Source organism: Anomaloglossus baeobatrachus, chromosome 11, assembly GCF_048569485.1.
Source record: "Anomaloglossus baeobatrachus isolate aAnoBae1 chromosome 11, aAnoBae1.hap1, whole genome shotgun sequence".
In the NCBI taxonomy this organism is placed as follows: Eukaryota; Metazoa; Chordata; class Amphibia; order Anura; family Aromobatidae; genus Anomaloglossus; species Anomaloglossus baeobatrachus.
This window is the reverse complement of record NC_134363.1, coordinates 24044654-24063569: the sequence shown is the minus strand read 5'-3', so window position 1 is coordinate 24063569 and position 18916 is coordinate 24044654. Positions and strand designations below refer to the sequence as shown.

At 41.6% G+C, this 18916-nt stretch overlaps 1 protein-coding gene across 3 annotated transcripts in view; it reads left to right on the top strand.

Moving 5' to 3' along the window:
• Positions 1-16804, top strand: part of LOC142256512 (formyl peptide receptor 2-like) — a 79523-nt gene extending 62719 nt beyond the window's left edge. The window contains exons 1-5 of one of the 3 annotated variants that reach the window (XM_075328238.1): positions 4435-4522; positions 4684-4754; positions 5151-5305; positions 6222-6293; positions 12934-16804. In XM_075328238.1, coding sequence (XP_075184353.1) covers positions 6235-6293; positions 12934-13900 — 1026 coding nt within the window. In that variant the 5' untranslated portion in view covers positions 4435-4522; positions 4684-4754; positions 5151-5305; positions 6222-6234 and the 3' untranslated portion in view covers positions 13901-16804. Of the gene's footprint in view, positions 1-4434; positions 4523-4683; positions 4755-5150; positions 5306-6221; positions 6294-12933 lie in introns of those variants that run through there. The other 2 variants (XM_075328237.1, XM_075328239.1) reach the window with 2 other exon arrangements.
• The last annotated feature ends 2112 nt before the right edge of the window (positions 16805-18916 follow it).

Genomic DNA, 18916 nt, shown 5'->3' with positions numbered 1-18916 from the left:
ATACGATGTGGATTGGCAAACGTTCCAAACGTTATTCCTTAATGTTAGTAGTTTTTCGTTTGTGAACCCTCCCCATACACACCTATTGCCAATCCACATCGTATATATAGCCTGGGTCTCCGCTTCCCATACACGGTAAGTTTTTTAACTGCATGAGAGGACACATACAAGCTAGGGACCCCAACGTAGAGAAATACTTTGGCGTAGTGTTGGGGCTCTATTGCATTGATCAATTCAGTAGCTAAATTTCTCTTTATTCATATATTCATGGCAGTAATGCAGGTTCCATTTTTCACATTTCATTCTTACAAATAGCTATTGAATTTTTCATGTCAGTATTCACACAGCAGTTTCTGCTATTACATGTATTCCCCTTCCATAGTCACTGGTGTGCATACCTTATCTGTACAAACAACAACTGTCACGCCGGCATACTAGGGATACCTTGTACAGTGTACCTGTTTCCTTCTTCTCTGCTATCCGCATATAAGTGCAGTCCCTGGCTGTTGTTCCCGGTGGATACCCATGTGATTTTCGGCTCTGCTTCCACCTAGGCTGCAGGCTCTGCACATCTTGTGTAGGATTTTCTGCTCTCCAGCCTAATGGGTGCGCGCATACTTCCTAATCTTTTATAGAGAGATGTGTGTACCTTGTTAAGGTGTCCCCAGCCTATTGCTGGGAGGCAACAGCTATTTAAGGCTCCTCCTGATAGGGGATGGAGAACATTGTGTCTTTGTATGTGTTTCTCCTGAAGGGCTGGTGTCTTCTGTTCCTGAGTCCAATATACTCCCTGAGTCTAGCCACCTGTCTGAGTCTGGTATCCTGCCTGTAGTCCGGTTAACAATTGTCCCGGCATGCTCAGGTACCTGCGTATTCAGGGATCGGCATATCCAGTTACTGGCAATCCCCCTGGACTACAGCCTCGTCCTGTGTTCTGTATTTGTGTGCTTGCCATGTAATGTACCCTGATATCCTGCCGTGTGATGTTCCCTGTTATCCTGCCATGTGATGTACCCAAGGTCCTGCTGTGTTACCTGACATCCTGCTGTGTGGTGTACCCATAATCCTGCTGTATCCTGTGAATACAGTTATGTTTATTTGTTATGTGAAGTCTAAAGTACCTGCTGTGTTAACATCACTCTGCTGAGGTCCACACATGGTGTGCCCACACCACCCTGCTGCGGTCCATGCTTATTGTTCCTGTGCCGTCCTGCTGTGGTCTTTGTCTGCTGTACCCGATGCCTCTGCCCAATGGCTGGAGCCTGACCTGATGTCCATAACCTGTGCCTGAGGACCCGTGCCTGAGGTCTTACTGCTGGTAACTTGTGCCTGATGTATGAGTTACTGTTCCCGCTTGACCTGGAAGTGGCACCTGGTGTCCCACTTTGCGGCGAGCGCTTAGTCAAGTCGCTCCTTCTGCTAAACGGTAAGTCCAGGTTTCCTGCTGTGGTCTTGTGGGTCCACTCTACTTCTGAATGCTCCATGCCTTCCTGGATCCGCTTGCGGTGAGATTGTGACATCAACACTGATATTACCACCATATGATGACCACATAATAGTAGATGCCAGACCTGGAGAAGATGTAATGGATTACAGTACAATTACAGATAGAGACTTTAGGCAGCTGTTCTTTCTTTTGGAGTTGTTCACTTTCCCAGTCTTTTCCATCTGGCCAGCTCGCTCCTCCATTCTTTCTCTACTTTGCTCAGCTAATCAGTTTTTTACTCTGCTGCTCCTTCTCTTCCTGAATGCAAAGAGGTGAATGCTTGCCGGGAATTGCAGTTGAGGGCATGCAATTTAAAGATGGAAATAACTAAAATAACAAACTTAGCAGGTACTCGCCTTCTCTTGTCCAGCACCAGATCCCCCAATTCTGGCTGTTATTCGGGTGTTATTGATGCAGGGAAAAAACGATATATCGGGCGATATGTCAGCGGGGTCACGTCGTAAGTGACGCACATCCGACATCGTTTGATATGTCGTAGCGTGTGACAGCTACAAGCGACAGTGAACGAGCAAAAATACTGACCTTATCATTGCTCATTGACACGTCGCTCATTTTGATAAAGTCGTTTCTTCTTCTCTGAGCCGGTTGTTCATCGTACCCGGGGTAGCACACATCGCTCCGTGTAACACCCCGGGAACAATGAACACAGCTTACCTGCGTCCCGCCGGCTATGCGGGTGGAAGAAGGTGGGCGGGATGTTTACGTCCCGCTCATCTCCGCTTCTCCGCTTCTATTGATCGGCCGCTGTGTGATGTTGCTGTAACGCCGAACGTTCAACCCCCTTCAGGAAGAGGGTGTTCATCACCCACAGCAACGTCGTTCAGCAGGTAAGAACGTGTGACGGGTGTTTAACAACTTTTTGCGCCATGGGCAACTAATTACCCGTAATGCACAAATGACGGGGGCGGGTATGATCGCTCGTGCGATCGCACGATAGATCATATCATGTGACGCCCGCATTAAAGAAGCAGCGGGGATCTGGTGCTGGAGCCAGAGAGGGGAAGTACCTGCTTAATTTGTTTTTGTAAGTAATTTACAAAGTTGGGGCTCAATTTTCTGAATGTGGACAACTCCTTTATTAGCTGATGTGAATGTCTGCTTGTCTCCAGCTGCAGCAGCCTCTGTATGCAATACTCTATCTACTGGAGTTACAGCTGTATTCTGTTACATGCCTGTCTAATACCGAACTAAATGTATTAATACTTACAGGTTTTTATCACTAAATTCAACAGAAACAAAAACTTGTGTATTGAACTTTTCTCATAATGGACTGAAAGCGCAGATCAAATATATAAAGCTGAGGGTATGTGCGTATGTATGTGTGTGTGTGTGTGTGTGTGTCCGCTTAAGGAATCCGCATCGTCGCATTTACAATCACAAAATTTTGAAACAGACACTCCATGTGACTCAGGGAACGTGATAGACTATGTTTTGAGGTTAAAATTTAACCCCGCTCTTTACAGTTACTCTCCAAAAAACCTGCCTTCATTAAAGTCAATGGAGCAGCGAACTATATGTTATTAATAACAGCTGTAATTGGTTGCTATAGGAACAAAATAAATTGTTAGTATAAGAAGCTTCTGTGTGAGGTAATAAGATGTCGGTGGGGAGATGGATTTAGAGACAGAAAGAGACTAAGTAAGAGGCAGACAGGGAAAGAGATCGACAGACAGAGACAAACAGAGAAAGACATACAGGTAAAGAGACAGGGATAGAGGCAGAGACAGGGAAAGAGACAGAGACAGACAGTCAAAGACACAGAGGCAGACAGACACAGACAGACCGGGAAAGAGACAGGCACAGATAGACAGGAAAAGAGACAGACAGAGAAAAAGACAAGGAATGAGACTGAAAGACCTGGGAATGAGACAAGATAAGAGAGAGAGAGACACACAAAAAGAGATAGGCAGGTAAAGAGACAGACAGGGAAAGAAACAGACAGGGAAAGAGACAAAAACAGGGAAAGAGACAGAGAAAAGGAAAAAGACAGGAACAGAGATAGAGACAGGGAAAGAGACAGAGAAAGAGACAGAGACAAGGAAAGAAACAGGGAAAGAGACAGATACAAGGAAAGAGGCAGGGAAAGAGACACAGACAAACGCGGAAAGAGACAGATGGGGAAAGAGACAGATGGGGATAGAGACAGATAAGAAAAGAGACAGATGGGGAAAGAGACAGACCTGGAAAGAAACAAATGGGGAAAGAGACAGACGGGGAAAGACAGACCTGGAATGAGACAGGCAGGGAAAGAGACAGACGGGGAAAGAGACAGACCTGGAATGAGACAGACCTCAAACAAGACAGGCAGGGAAAGAGACAAACAGACAGGTACATAGATACAGACAGACAGACACAGACAGAGCTAGAGATAGACAGAAAGACACAAAGAGAGACAGATAAACACAGAGATAGAGAGAGACAGAGATAGAGACAGAGAGAGAGACATACACAGACAGGAAGAGAGATAGACAAGGAAAGAGATTTACAAGAAAAGAGACAAACAGGGAAAGAGACAGACAGGGAAAGAGACAGACAAAGAGACAGAAAGGGAAAGAGAAAGACACAGAGACAGAGACAGACTTAGAGACAGACAGAGAGATAAAGGGACAGACTGACAGAGACAGACAGACAGAGACATACAGACAGACACACAGACAGACACAGATAGACAGACAAACACAGACATACAGAGACAGACAGAGAGAGAGACAGTTGCTATCCTGGGCAACGCCCGAGTACTACAGCTAGTAATTATATAAGATTCAAGAAAAAGCATTAAAAATGATATGTATAAAATATGTATAAACCAAAGCATCCAGATATTTCAATAACTAAATAAATAATATAATCAACAATTATTTTCTACTTTGATAATTATTTTCACTTAGTGGAAGTGTCTGATGGATTGGAGGGCGGAGAAGTGAATATATTTACAGGAGCAATGCTGGTTATAGGCAAAGGATCCGCTGCTCTCACTGATCAAAGAGAAGGGATCCTGGAGGAGAAGGAAGGAAGGTAATTAAATCTATCTATCTATCTATCTATCTATCTATCATTTAATTTTCTTATTAGATTTTTATTTATTACAGAAAAGCAAGGTATTATACCAGTATTGTGCTACTTATTGGATTTCTTACACTGTATTTGGTCATGTTTTAACTTTTCGTTGTTTTCAGAGAGGAACACTACCATATAAACAGTTTGTGGAGAGGATTGTGCGGACAGATTCCCTTTTGGGCGTCTCCAGGTAGATATTGACATGATGGGTTTGGGTGTTATGCCTCTTGTGATGAGTGATAATGATATAACTGTAGTAAGTCATTCCACAGCAGAACATGACGTCTTCATCAGCGATGGGATCCTACTCTTCGTGTAGACACACTTGTGCACATGATATAGGTAGATTTGTGGAAAATTGTCCCTGTACTGCCATATAAGATAAAATATGAATATTCTCTATATTTTCTTTATTTTGCTCAATGCTAATATTTCTGGATACTGTCAGTCACAATGTACCATACAGCGTGCAGCGCATCTTCCTCCAGCCGGCTTTATCATTTCCCCTATAGTACTGTATAAGGTGGAGATGAATGTGATTAATATATTGCAATACTTACCAGTCGTCATCCTCTGCTGTTTCCAGCGCTGCTCCAGTCTATTCCACCATCATGTGACCGCAGTTCTGTCCTGCCGGATCACTCAGCGTCTTCTGTGTGGAGTGAAGGGCACTTTTTCAGAACAGTTTGTGAGACGCTGAATGAGGCAAGGAGAGCTGGAAACAGCAAAAGACAGCGACTGGTAAGTAATGTAATATACTCGCTACATACAATACTACATTACTGATTGCTAACAAGGTGGTCAATAAAATAAAAAAATAAACACTGTAGTGATCCTTTAAAGGGAACCTGTCACCAGATTTTGATATTCTCAACTAAAGCTAGAACCTTAAGCAGCGCCCCCTAACCCTCCTGTAGCCCCCAAAATTACCTTCATAAAATCTCCTGCCCGGTATGTAAATTGCCCGATCCAGTCATATGGGTGCCCTAATCCACCCCTCCTTTCCTTCCATTCACCATCCTTCTGTGCTGATTGACGTGGATGATGCCTAAGACGCCATCCATGTAGGTGGACAAAATCTCCATATTCTCGTCTTGCGCAGGTTCACTCTGTTCTGCCCTATTGCGGGCAGAGCTGTAAACATAGGTGCGCCTACGTGAACTGTCGAGTTCTCTGCGCAGGCGCAAGATTTTCCCTGGCAATGTGGATGACATCACCCGCTTCATTCACTTTTCTAGGCAAAATCTCGCGCCTATCTTTTCAGCTCTGCTCAAAATAGAGCAGAGCGAAGTGCGCCTGTGCAAGCCAAGAATATAAAGATTTTGCCCTCCTACATGGATGACGTCCTAGACATCATCCATGTCAATTACCACGGAAGGATGGTAAAATAAGGGACAGGAGGCACAGACTAGGATGCCCATAGGACCGGACAATTTACATACAGGGCAGGAGATTTTATAAAGGTTTTTTGGGTGGCTACAGGGGAGGTCAGGGGTAACTTACTTTTATAGACTGCAGCACTTAAGGTGCTAGTTTTAGTTTAGAAGGCCCAAATCTGGTGACAGGTTCTCTTTAATAAAATGACAGAACTTCTACTGCACAGACACGATGATTACATGATAGTCTGTAGTATTATTATTATTACTTTTTCTTGTAGGTGAATACTCAGAATGGATCCTAGTGATGATAATCTGACCACATCTAATACAACTCTGGACAACAATGACCGGTAAGAATATATTCCTAATTATTTCTCTGAGATATCAGTGCAGACTCCATTTACATCTATATCCAAGGCATTGCCCTGATTATATCAATATTAATAGGGATAAATCAGCTCCACCTGCAGCGCCATTATTCCTACCACATTGATGGAAGCTCTGGATAACCCATCAATCCCCTCTACATGTCAATGTCGTCCATCAGGTGTCAGTGGTGTCTGTGGAGCAGAGGATTCGGCTCTGCATTGTGGCTCCTGTATAATAACACAGATGTTACCGGAGCCGGACATAGACTTTCTCACTGGGTTCAGTTCTTGGAAGTCACAGGGGTACAGCACACATTTTTTTATCAAAAGATCCTATAGAAAGCAGCAGACATGTCCAGATCTGCTATATCCACAGCCGAACAAGTCCATCACATCTGAATATGTCCTTCCTAAGGTGCTTTAGATTTTCTCTTTTCTATAGGTTGTCTCGTTAGAATATAAATAAGGGAGACCTGTCAATCATCTGTAGATGCTCTGCCGGCCAGGGGGCAGCTCTGGACTAAACTCGTCCCAATCTAAGATCTTGTAACTAGACTTTATCTGAAATGTTGGAGAGGTTCAGAAAAAATATATACCTGTCTGTAATTATACAGCCGGCTCCAATTTCTTCTGCCCATAATTTGTGCAGCATGTATGGAGCCATGTGTCTAGTCGCCACAAATAATATCACACAATTACATGTGTATTGCCATCTGTTTAACATGTATTGTAAGCTTTAGTGAGATTTTGGCTATCTCTGCTGCTCACTTCAAAAAACACATTTTCACATACTTCCTTAGTGAGGCTGTCACTTGAGAGGAAACCAAGTCTTGCATGATGAGCCCTAAAATAAGAAAGGGGGGGAGCTTAGTTTGAGGTAACTTGGCAGTCTGAGTTGGTGTGAGGTGAAGTGAGGAGTGATCTGAGGAGAGGGGTCCTGTCCTGAGGTGATTTCTTGAAACCACTGGAGGGGTCAGCTACGCTTGTCAGGGTATCAATCCCTACGTCATCGGTGCCTTCAAGGTCAATGACAAAACTGAGAGACTGCAGCCTTTTTTTAAGGTCCAGTGACATTTTCCTTGGAGCTCAGTGGCACGTTTGAGTCAGGAAACTTCTAGAAGGAATAGAGAGTTTTCCTATAGGATTTCGGTTACCTGCTCTCCAGAAGGGATCAAAAGTCCAGATTGTTCTCCTCTTGGAAATAAAAGGATACCAAGATACCTATTACAGGTAGGGAAATAGTGATAGGAAGAGTACACTACCACCACACAGCAGAGAAGCCAAACTGCCACTGGGACAGAGAAAACCACCATCATTGTGAAGACTGTAAAGAGTGTCCAGGACTGTATGCAGAGCTCGGTAAAAGGTGAAAGCTCCCTGTCCTTGTTTCTGACTGAATTATTCCCTGCTGTGCCATCCCTATTTCAACACATTCCCCAGGACAACCCTCTGGCACTGCGCATCACCACCTAACTCCTGGACCCCACGAGCAGTGCCCGGCCATACCACAGCCGAACATCCCAACTGGCATCACAAAATCTTTATTTATTTGATTTTCTTTCTCTCTTTTTAAGTATTATGTGTATTCCCCCTTACAAAAAACCTGTCGCCTGCGCCCGGTAGGTCACATCACTGCTCAGAGCCACCTGTTGTGAATTTCATCAGGGATGGTGTGGTTCATGGGAGTGTTTCTGGGCTGCCTATGGTGGCTAGTGCTGGTAGTGAGTCTGATTCTGCATCTGTCGCTCAGACAGGTGTGGAAGATAATTGCTGTTCCAGGAAAGCCAATGTAGTCCAGCCTTGGGGAATATAGGAAGGCAGTTTCTGTCAAACCTTTGCCGGAGATAGTTGTTTCTGCTCCAAAAAAAGATGTCCTGAAGTTTGTCCTCCTGCCTTTACAATTTCTTGCCTTTCCATGTAGGATTGAGTTTTGCTTTTTTCTGCTCCTTTTTGGATTTCCAGGAATGATTTCTATAGCAGTATTTTTGTTCCTTTGGATCGGTTTTGTTCCTATGTCATCCAGAGTCTGCCTGATAAGTATTTTGTTTTTTCCTCCTGTGATTAATTCATTCTCATTTATTTTTCTGCCTTTTTGTTTCCAATTTATGGAAATTGTGCAATCTCAGATATTTTTCCTTGTGATTTTTTCTGTTATTCTGGGCTTGGTTTAGACTGAATTGTACATAGGGGCTTTTCTGCTTTACCTCTGAATTCTATTCCTAATTCAATGTTTGAGAAAATTCTCTTTTTTTTCATGCATGTGAATAAGTGTTCTTTCTGCACTATTTTTTGAGGATGATTTATTTCCAGCAAGAAAAGGAGTTTTTACTCCCAATCTGATTAGAAGTTTGTATTTGCCCAAGAGTTCCTGATATAGTGGGAGGAAAGATCGTGTGATCTTTAAGGCATTTTTGATTATCAGGTGTTGGTATTTTTTCAGGGTATTCACTGGCTGCAACCAGTAATGTTTTCTATCCCTTTTGTATCTAGCTAGCAGGGCCTAACTTTGCTTAACCCTACATTAACCATTTGTGTGCTGTCTTTTTTCTTATATCACCATCATTAGAAGTTGGGGCTCTGCTTTCCTTTTGGGCTGCTCTGAGACGGGTCAGGATTCCTTATTCCATCTTTGTAGTAGAGATAGGTAATTTGGTCTGATAGAGCGCTATAGAGTGGCTGCCAGTAGTTTAGATAAATCTACTTTATTACTATAAGCGCCTGTTATTCCACTACGCATTACCGCAATCCACTATTGCTTTCATCAGGTGTAACAGGAGCACCTTACAAACATTACATTTATAGTTAACAAACCCCACAAGTGGCCTTATGGGTGTGCCATTAATTAAATCATTAGATCATTAGCCCTTTCACCCCATGGGAGCTGGAATCATATGGTGTTAGATCATTAGATAGAATATTTGTTAAAACAGTAGAATAAAAAACATTATATATAAAACCCGGAAAAATTGATTTGTTAGAATGTATAAAAATTATAAAAATACATATAAAAAATTATATTAATTAATCTGTAAGAGTGTATGGACATATATATCAAAGTCATTAAAGTGTGAACATTTAAAATCTGTACATCACAACTTATCTATATTATACTCATAACCTGTTTTAAATGTGTGGTATCCAATATACTCCATATATCCACTTATCCATTGTTATACTTGGATCTATTCTTCTTATTTTGGGAAATAGGGGATGATTTCTCATTTTCCAATTTGTTCCTTAATATATGGAAAATCATAAGGTTGTAAAGTTGTAAAAATGTAAAAATCATGAAAGGTTATTGTTATGGATAACGCAATGTCTCCTGCGATCCCCCCAGTAACCCGACAAAACAAGTCGCATGTATGATCACCCTGAATCGCACATGTGGCTGCTGTCATTAAAGATACTCTTATGCACGGTGCCAGTGGGTCGGACCAGCGTTCCAGCGTACCTCTCCACCACCATTGTTATATATTGACATCCTCCTATCATTTTCATCTGGAATTTGTGTAAATGGTGAACTGTGATGGTTATTGTTTAGCAACATTATCCAATGTTAAATTTTGCCCTTCCGGGGGCTAGTTTGTTCTTCGGTGGTGACGAGGCATCTAGGTTGGATAGAAACGCTCCACCGCTACTTCTAGTTGTGTATGTGTAGTCAGCGGATTGCAGCCAGCTAAGCTTCCAACTACTCCTGTGCATTATTTTCTACCTTTTATGGGATTTTTGCAAGATCATTTGCAGAGGTCTCCTGACCAGAACAGCCACCGCCATGACATTAGAGGCCTCCAGGGCGGCACACATGAATCCCCTGGCAGGTTCCCAGTATGAAGATACAATACTTACGTTTAGGGAAAGTTAACGATGGAAATATCTGTAAGTATAAGCTATTTTTTATGACTCTGATCTGTGGATATAAGGTCATAGTAATTGCAGCTTCACCCCATAAACATACTAAATTGCCATTGTAAATTATCATTCTCTACATCACTTATTTTATATGTAAGCCTTTGCCTGTTTCATTGAGGATTTGAGTTATTATTGGAGACCCGTTAATGGGTTTCTTGTAGCCTATGTGCATTTTTTAATTGTTTATAATTTCTTGTCAGTTTTTTTCTTCATGTTGATGCTGTATCATATATTATGTTGCTCTCAGTCCTCTGTGCATACTTTCTATTCTCTGCATAGCGGAAATGTAAGTGTCAGCTCCTCTGGGAGTAGGGTCAGGGCCGCCGGCTGCGTCAGTATCGCTGTACTTTTAATCTTGTCTGTAGTCACAGCACAGTCACACATTACAGATTGTGATGAGACTGCAAAGGACTGTATTCACAGTACAGTGCGGCTGAGGCACCTGGAAGACAAGCAAACCTGAACAGTTAGGCCAGGGCCACACAGGGATTACTGTGATTCCCTCGCATGACACTCGGCTTATGCTAGCAGTACAGCAGAGCCGAGTGTCATGCGAGTGTCACTGCAACTGAGGTCCAATCGTGCGAGCGGACCTCAGCTGCAGGGGGCGCACCGGCTCTAAGGAGGGGCAGGCCAGTGCTGAGGAGGGGCAGGCTGGCACAGAAGAGGGGAGGGAGTGATTTATCTCCCTCTCTCCTCCGTTGCCGACTATTTCCATTCTCGCTCTGCACTCGCGGTACACCGGTATACTGTGAGTGCAGAGCGATATTTCTCTCGCCCCATAGACATGAATGGGTGCGAGAGGAAAATGCCTCGCATTACATTCGCAGCATGCTGTGACTATTTTCTCGGTCCGATTGGGGCCAAGAAAATAATCGCTCATGGGTGCTGACACATTACACATGTTACTATTGGTCCGAGTGGAATGTAGTGTTTTATCGCATACCACTCGCACCAATTTTCATGTCGTGTGTCTTAGGCCTTTACTAGAAGATTAGCCTGGGGGACATCTCCCCTTCAACCCCCACCCCACCTGCTAAGGTGACCCATGCAAGGTAGACATATACAGTGCCTACAAGTAGTATTCAAGCCCCTGCAGATTTAGCAGGTTGATAAGATGCAAATAAGTTAGAGCCTGCAAACTTCAAACAAGAGCAGGATTTATTAACAGATGCATAAATCTTACAAACCAACAAGTTATGTTGCTCAGTTAAATTTTAATAAATTTTCAACATAAAAGTGTGGGTCAATTATTATTCAACCCCTAGGTTTAATATTTTGTGGAATAACCCTTGTTTGCCATACAGCTAATAATCGTCTTTTATAAGACCTGATCAGGCCGGCACAGGTCTCTGGAGTTATCTTGGCCCACTCCTCCATGCAAATCTTCTCCAAGTTATCTAGGTTCTTTGGGTGTCTCATGTGGACTTTAATCTTGAGCTCCTTCCACAAGTTTTCTATTGGGTTAAGGTCAGGAGACTGACTAGGCCACTGCAACACCTTGATTTTTTTCCCTCTTGAACCAGGCCTTGGTTTTCTTGGCTGTGTGCTTTGGGTCGTTGTCTTGTTGGAAGATGAAATGACGACCCATCTTAAGATTCTTGATGGAGGAGCGGAGGTTCTTGGCCAAAATCTCCAGGTAGGCCGTGCTATCCATCTTCCCATGGATGCGGACCAGATGGCCAGGCCCCTTGGCTGAGAAACAGCCCCACAGCATGATGCTGCCACCACCATGCTTGACTGTAGGGATGGTATTCTTGGGGTCGTATGCAGTGCCATCCAGTCTCCAAACGTCACGTGTGTGGTTGGCACCAAAGATCTCGATCTTGGTCTCATCAGACCACAGAACCTTGAACCAGTCTGTCTCAGAGTCCTCCAAGTGATCATGAGCAAACTGTAGACGAGCCTTGACATGACGCTTTGAAAGGAAAGGTACCTTACGGGCTCGTCTGGAACGGAGACCATTGTGGTGGAGTACGTTACTTATGGTATTGACTGAAACCAATGTCCCCACTGCCATGAGATCTTCCCGGAGCTCCTTCCTTGCTGTCCTTGGGTTAGCCTTGACTCTTTGGACAAGCCTGGCCTCGGCACGGGTGGAAACTTTCAAAGGCTGTCCAGGCCGTGGAAGGCTAACAGTAGTTCCATCAGCCTTCCACTTCCGGATGATGCTCGCAACAGTAGAGACAGGTAGGCCCAACTCCTTGGAAAGGGTTTTGTACCCTTTGCCAGCCTTGTGACCCTCCACGATATTGTCTCTGATGGCCTTGGAATGTTCCTTTGTCTTTCCCATGTTGACCAAGTATGAGTGCTGTTCACAAGTTTGGGGAGGGTCTTAATTAGTCAGAAAAGACTGGAAAAAGAGATAATTAATCCAAACATGTGACGCTCATTGTTCTTTGTGCCTGAAATACTTCTTAATACTTTAGGGGAACCAAACAGAATTCTGGTGATTTGAGGGGTTGAATAATAAATGACCCTCTGAATAAACTTTTCACAATTTAAAAAAAATAAAAAAAAGAAATAAAATTCTTTTTTGCTGCAGTGCATTTCACACTTCCAGGCTGATCTACAGTCCAAATGTCACAATGCCAAGTTAATTACGAATATGTAAACCTGCTAAATCTGCAGAGGGTTGAATACTACTTGTAGGCACTGTAAGACAACATAAATTATTAGCTTTCCTAACATCTAGCCTATCCTTTCTTCTCAGGTCTTCTGACGATTACAATGATCTTTTTTATTATGAAAGGATTATACAAAAGACGTCAATCACATTATACAGCATTGTTTTTGCTCTCGGGATTATCGGTAATGGATTAGTCATTTGGATTGCCGGATTCAGGATGAAGAAGACAGTCAGTGTCGTGTGGTTCCTCCACCTGGCCATCGCAGACTTCCTGTGCTGTGCGTCTCTGCCTCTGAGAATTGCTGACTGGGCTACATATTTGTCATCCTGCCTGGATCCTGCATATTGCCTAGTGAACATGTTCCTTTTTAATATAAACATGACCTCCAGTGTTTTCCTCCTGACGGCCATGAGTATTGACCGCTGGGTGTCCGTCATGTGGCCATTCTGGGCCAAAGTTCATAGAACCAGTAAACTAGTGAGAAGCTCTGCAGCGATCATCTGGGGGCTGAGCCTCATTGTAGCGGGTGTACTGTACTACATATATAGATACCATGTACGTGATCTATATGAATGGTGTGCATATAATGTTTACGTAAGTCGTTATAACAAAGAGTTAGATCACACCATACTTCTGATCAGATTCGTTATAATGTGTGTGATCCCTTTTCTCATCATCGTCACCTCTTATGTCACCATGTTCTACATGATTAGAAAAAGTGAGCGATCCCAGAGATCTCAGAGATCCTCCAGGATCATCACCGCTGTTATATCGTGTTTCTTCATCTGCTGGTTTCCATATTACCTCTTCCTACTGATAATCTTATATTATGATATAGATGACTTTCTATACTATATAATACATACCATTATGTCCAGCCTGGCTTGTCTTAACAGTTGCATGAATCCAATCATTTATGTATTTATGGGACCGGGTTTCCGACAAGGTTTCTTCAGATCCATCCCCGCCAGGGTAGAAAGAGCCTTAAGAGAACATCCTAATGACCTGAGCAGACAAGATACAGGAAATTCTCGCACTACTGATGTGTAATATATATCCCTGTTATCTCCTCTATGTGACATCTATTAACCCCTTGGAGAGTCGGCCATTTTAATTTTTTTTTCATTTTCTTTCCTTCCTCCTCTCATTGAAGACCCAGAGCATTTTATTTTCCATCCTCACAACCTAATGAGGGATTGTTTTTTGCAGGATACTTTCTCATTTTTAATTTGCCCTCCATTTTACCAAAATGGTAAAAATAAATCTTAAGTGAAGTGAAATGGTTAAAAAAAATCTGTAATTCCTCCATATTTCTTTGAGTTTAATTTTTACTGTGTTGTTACCCAGCAGTGCGATTCCCCTGGACATTACACCTATGATGATTACAGATGAGCGGATTGATCTGCGGGGGATGGCGTTAGTATCAAATTTCCATGAATTTAATTTGAATTTAACCCCTTCACGGTCCTGCCTTTTCCCTCTTTTTCACTTTTGTTTTTTTCCTCCCCTTCTTCCAAGATCCATTGCTTTTTTTATTTTTCAGTCAATATGGCCATATGAGGGTGTGTTTTATATGGGATGAGCTGTACTTGTGAATGACAGCATTCATTTTACCATGGAAAAAAAATTGCGGCATAAAAAGGGCAATTCCATAATTGTTTCATTTGTTTATTATTTGTTACGTTTCCTATATAGTAAAACTAATCAGGTTATGATTCCCCAAGTCAGTACAAGTTCGGAGATACCAAACATAGTTTTTTTATTTAATTGGTGAAATAAATATTAAAATGTGTCCACCCTGCAAAAAAATTGGGCAAATGTCGTTATTTTCCGAGAACAGTAACGTTCTCACTTTCCAGGATCTGAGGCTATGATTACTTAATTTTTGAGCCCTGATCTGATGCCAATTTTGAGTCTGCATCAAAAGCAGGGATGTTACGTTGGACGTACCAGTACATAGAAAGTCTAAAAGGGGTAATGAGAACAATGAAACAGTAGGAGGATAGGAGTAGTAGTTTGCTGTACAGGTAATGGAATCAAGAGAATCGGAGACTGTATTCAGGATAGGACAATGTGGTTTATTCTCTACACGTTTCGATGCTTAAACAGCTTCTTCATCAGGTTCTCCTGATCCGATCCTGAATAAGGTCTCTGGATTTCTTGATTCTTTTACCAGCAGTAGAAATTACTACTTCTATCCTCCTACTGTTTGGTTCCTTGGTGGGATTTCCTGACCAGTGGGCTCCTCAGCAGCTGTCATACTTTCCCTCAGTTGCAGGTTAGACGACCCCAATAGGTGAGTACTTCCCTTAATCCTCCCCTGGATTAATCTCCGTCGGATAAGACCCTATTGCTTTTGGTGTTCCTTTCTCTTAATAAGAACAATTTAATGTATATTGTATCTGATCTCTGAATAAAGTATTAAAAAGTGCAGAGAAACGTTCCCCCTTAGTTCTGGAGAAGTAGTGGACACCCGGAGTTCTCTGATGTCGCTGCAGATGCGGAATTATTTCTTACTCATGTATGCATGTGTTTTATAAATTCTTCCTCTGCCTTAAGTCCAGCGTCACCCGGTGTTTCCTCTGTGAACTTTTATAGATCCTCGTGAAACCTTTATAGATTATCTCCTTCATAATCCAATAAGTATATGCACATCCATATTTTCTATTGTGTGAGGAGCTACTCTTATAAGTCACCATGTGGAGGTTTTCTCTTCATTTTTGGTTGCAAGACCAAGTACTAGAGCACCAAGCTTTTAGATTGCTGTGTCACAGATCTTGGGCTCACAAGTCCCATGTGGCTCCTGAGCTACAGGTTGCGGACCCCTGCTCTATGCAATGATGAAAGGGCTTAGACAATAGTTCAGAGCACTAAAGCTTCCCAAAAAAGTTACCTTCATCAATGTCCAAGCTCTAATGAAGGAATAGGCAAGGGAAGCCCAGATATTGTTGATAAAGCAGCCATCATCCTACCACTACCAGAGAGCTACATAACCAGAGAGCAACAGGAAACAACTGTGGAATGCACACATAGAAAAGAAAGAATGTAAGAGGAATGGAGCAACATGAGAGTGATGTGCGGAGATTGGGTGAGAGGGGTTGTTTTTCCAGATTACGGTCTACAGTGATGACCTATTTGTTACATGGTTTAACTTGTAAATATGGTGAATCAATGACTAATCACTAACCGGCTGTCACCTGTATTAGACTTTCATATTGCTTTACATGGAAGATTGTGTCAATAGGCCGAGCCTGCTGCCACTATATAGACTCATCCGGAGATTTGTAGGTAAGGTATAATGTAGAGCAGGAAAGGAAACAGAAAAAGTAGTTTGGTAATGAACCAGAAAACGTCCGTCACACTAGGATTTTATTGTTCTTTTCAATGCCTCATTAGAAATTCTTATCAAAACAGAGAAATATATCTTTGTACCGTGTTAGCCAAATAAATATGTGACTCTTCAGATTTTGTGTTATACCATGCCTGATGAAGAGACCTGAGTAGTCTCGAAAGCTTGCAATTATTACCATCTTTTCAGTTAGCCATTAAAAGGTATCAACCACTGAGGACTCTCAGTTCTTTTAAACAATTTTTTTATCAAAACAGGGAAATACAAAATACATTTCCAAGTGGTCACTCAGATATTACAATATGTACAGATATTACCAACAAATACTGTCCATTTGTAGTATATGAGATGAAACGAGACGCTGCACAGACTGAATTCAGCACAATGTATTTCTCCATACAGGTAGAAATAAGGAAAAAAATCCCGACAAGGCAAAGAAAAAGAAAAATGATTAGAGTCAGAAAATCTTTAAAAGACTAGAAAGTTCTCATGTACATATGCACTTACAAGACCCAAATTCTTTACCCTCAATATCTTGTATTTTGTAGTCAATTTTTCTCCATCTGTCACATATATGACTTTTACACCACACACAAAATACTCACATTTTATTCTCTTCTTAATTGTGTTTATTTAATATCAATAACTTTTTTATCCTTTTTTTCTCCATTCTGGAATTGTACATAACTCCTGTGCCAAGCATATGCTTTCCATTTTAGAATAAACCAAGGTTGGTGGATATTTATCCTTGGAAGGTCTGTAGCGGACGCAGAAGGTGATGTTGATTGGTAGATTCCCATGTATTTCCAGTAGTGTGATGGGTTTCTTCTCCGATATCACACAATCATCAGAGGGAGATGGGTGAACAATCCACGAATATTTCTCACAAGCAAATCAATTGGTCAATAAAATATTCCACCATACAGAGGGTAAAAATAGTCCAGAAATACGAATATAGTCCATTAAGCGCATAAATGTCACGGGGATCAGTCACATTCATCCAGCAGTCCTTCTCCAGGGAAATCAGGGTTTGTCAAAGTCTCTCTGTGGTGCTGGCCAAAGTCTCAGCTTCACCCTCAGAGGGTCAATCTTGCTTCTTCTCTCTTGTAAGTCTCACCCAGAATGACAATCCCTTAGGTAAGCACAGAGTTTAGGTGGATCCCAGGCCCCCCTCCCCCAGACGTAGGGACAGAAATACTATGGGGGGTGATTACCTACAGACAATACAATATACACACAAGGAATACAGATAATGGACAGTGAACCACACCTAAAATTCGAACCTACACAACATGATACAAACTGCCCCCATATTCCACCATCTCAACCAGTATTAGGCTCCTTCTGGACAATAATATACGTTGGGTTTACCATTGGCAAAACAATGTGCTTAAAAGCATTTTATTCTATGTAATAGATGTTTCCGCTGTGCATTTTTATTATTACAACAAATCAATAAAATTGTTCCACTCTCTCGGCTTCTATAGCAGATAATGGTCCTTGTTCTCCAGACACAAATTTTTACTTATGATACAATAAAGGTAATGGAAGACTGAGGATCTATCTGCTGAGCAGGATACAAGCCAGATCTGCACACCACAGAAGGAACCTTACCTCCAGCCTTACCGGTCATAATGAGACATATAACTATGATTAGATGCCAAGTAACATCAGATACATCACTCATTCTAATATCTGGTCCCGTCCGTATGTGACTGCACAGAAAGATAACTGTGAACATTTCTCTGACTAATCAGATTACAATCTCAACATCCGGTCACTTGATTTTGTACATTAAGCCGATCTATATAAAGTCACATTATTTATTTCTTGTTTGGTTATTTCGTTGGATTACATGATACATTGTATCTTCTGCAGAACGGAGTAATCTGAGAAATGATAAGGTAAGTGCCTGAAAATCTCTTCATAAACCCTGGAAATTGTGGTTGGGTTTTTTTACTGTATAGATATAGATAGATAAATGGATGGAAACTATATAGACGGAGCGATAGAAATTATCGAAATCTTTCCTCTAGCTTAAGAAAGCCCAGCCACCCACTTGTGAATCATAGAAACATTATGACATAAAGATGGCCCGGAGACTACCCTACTTTCTTAGGAGGCATATAGAGGAGGTTACTCCAGCTGCTTTTTATCAATATATAGTGCCTTGGAAAAGTATTCATACCCCACAAAATTCTATATATTTGTTCACATTCCTTCCACAAGCTTAAAATTTTGTCAAGATTTTATGTGATATACCAATTCAAAGTGTCAACTATTTGTGAAGTAAAAAGGAAATTATATTTTTTTTTAAATATTTTAAAAATCTAAATCTGAAAATTGTGACTTGCATTTGTATTCAGCCATTTAAAGTCTGATACCACTAAATAGAAGCCTGACTGACAAGATGCCTCCAGAATTTACATAATTAGTAAATTGAGTCCACCAGTGTATAATTTATTCTCAGTATAACTACAGCTGTTGTGTGACGTCCTCAGAGGTTTGTGTGAGAATATCAAGGATCCGGCAGCATCAGGAGAATCATGAGGTCACAATTTTCACAATTTTTAGAGGTCACAATTTTCAATTTTTTTAAAAAAAAAAAATAATTAGAAAACTATGTGTTAACTACACTTTACAAATACTTGCTACTTACTATTTGTATATTACATAAAATCCAAATAAAATACATTTAAATTTTTAAGTGTATCATG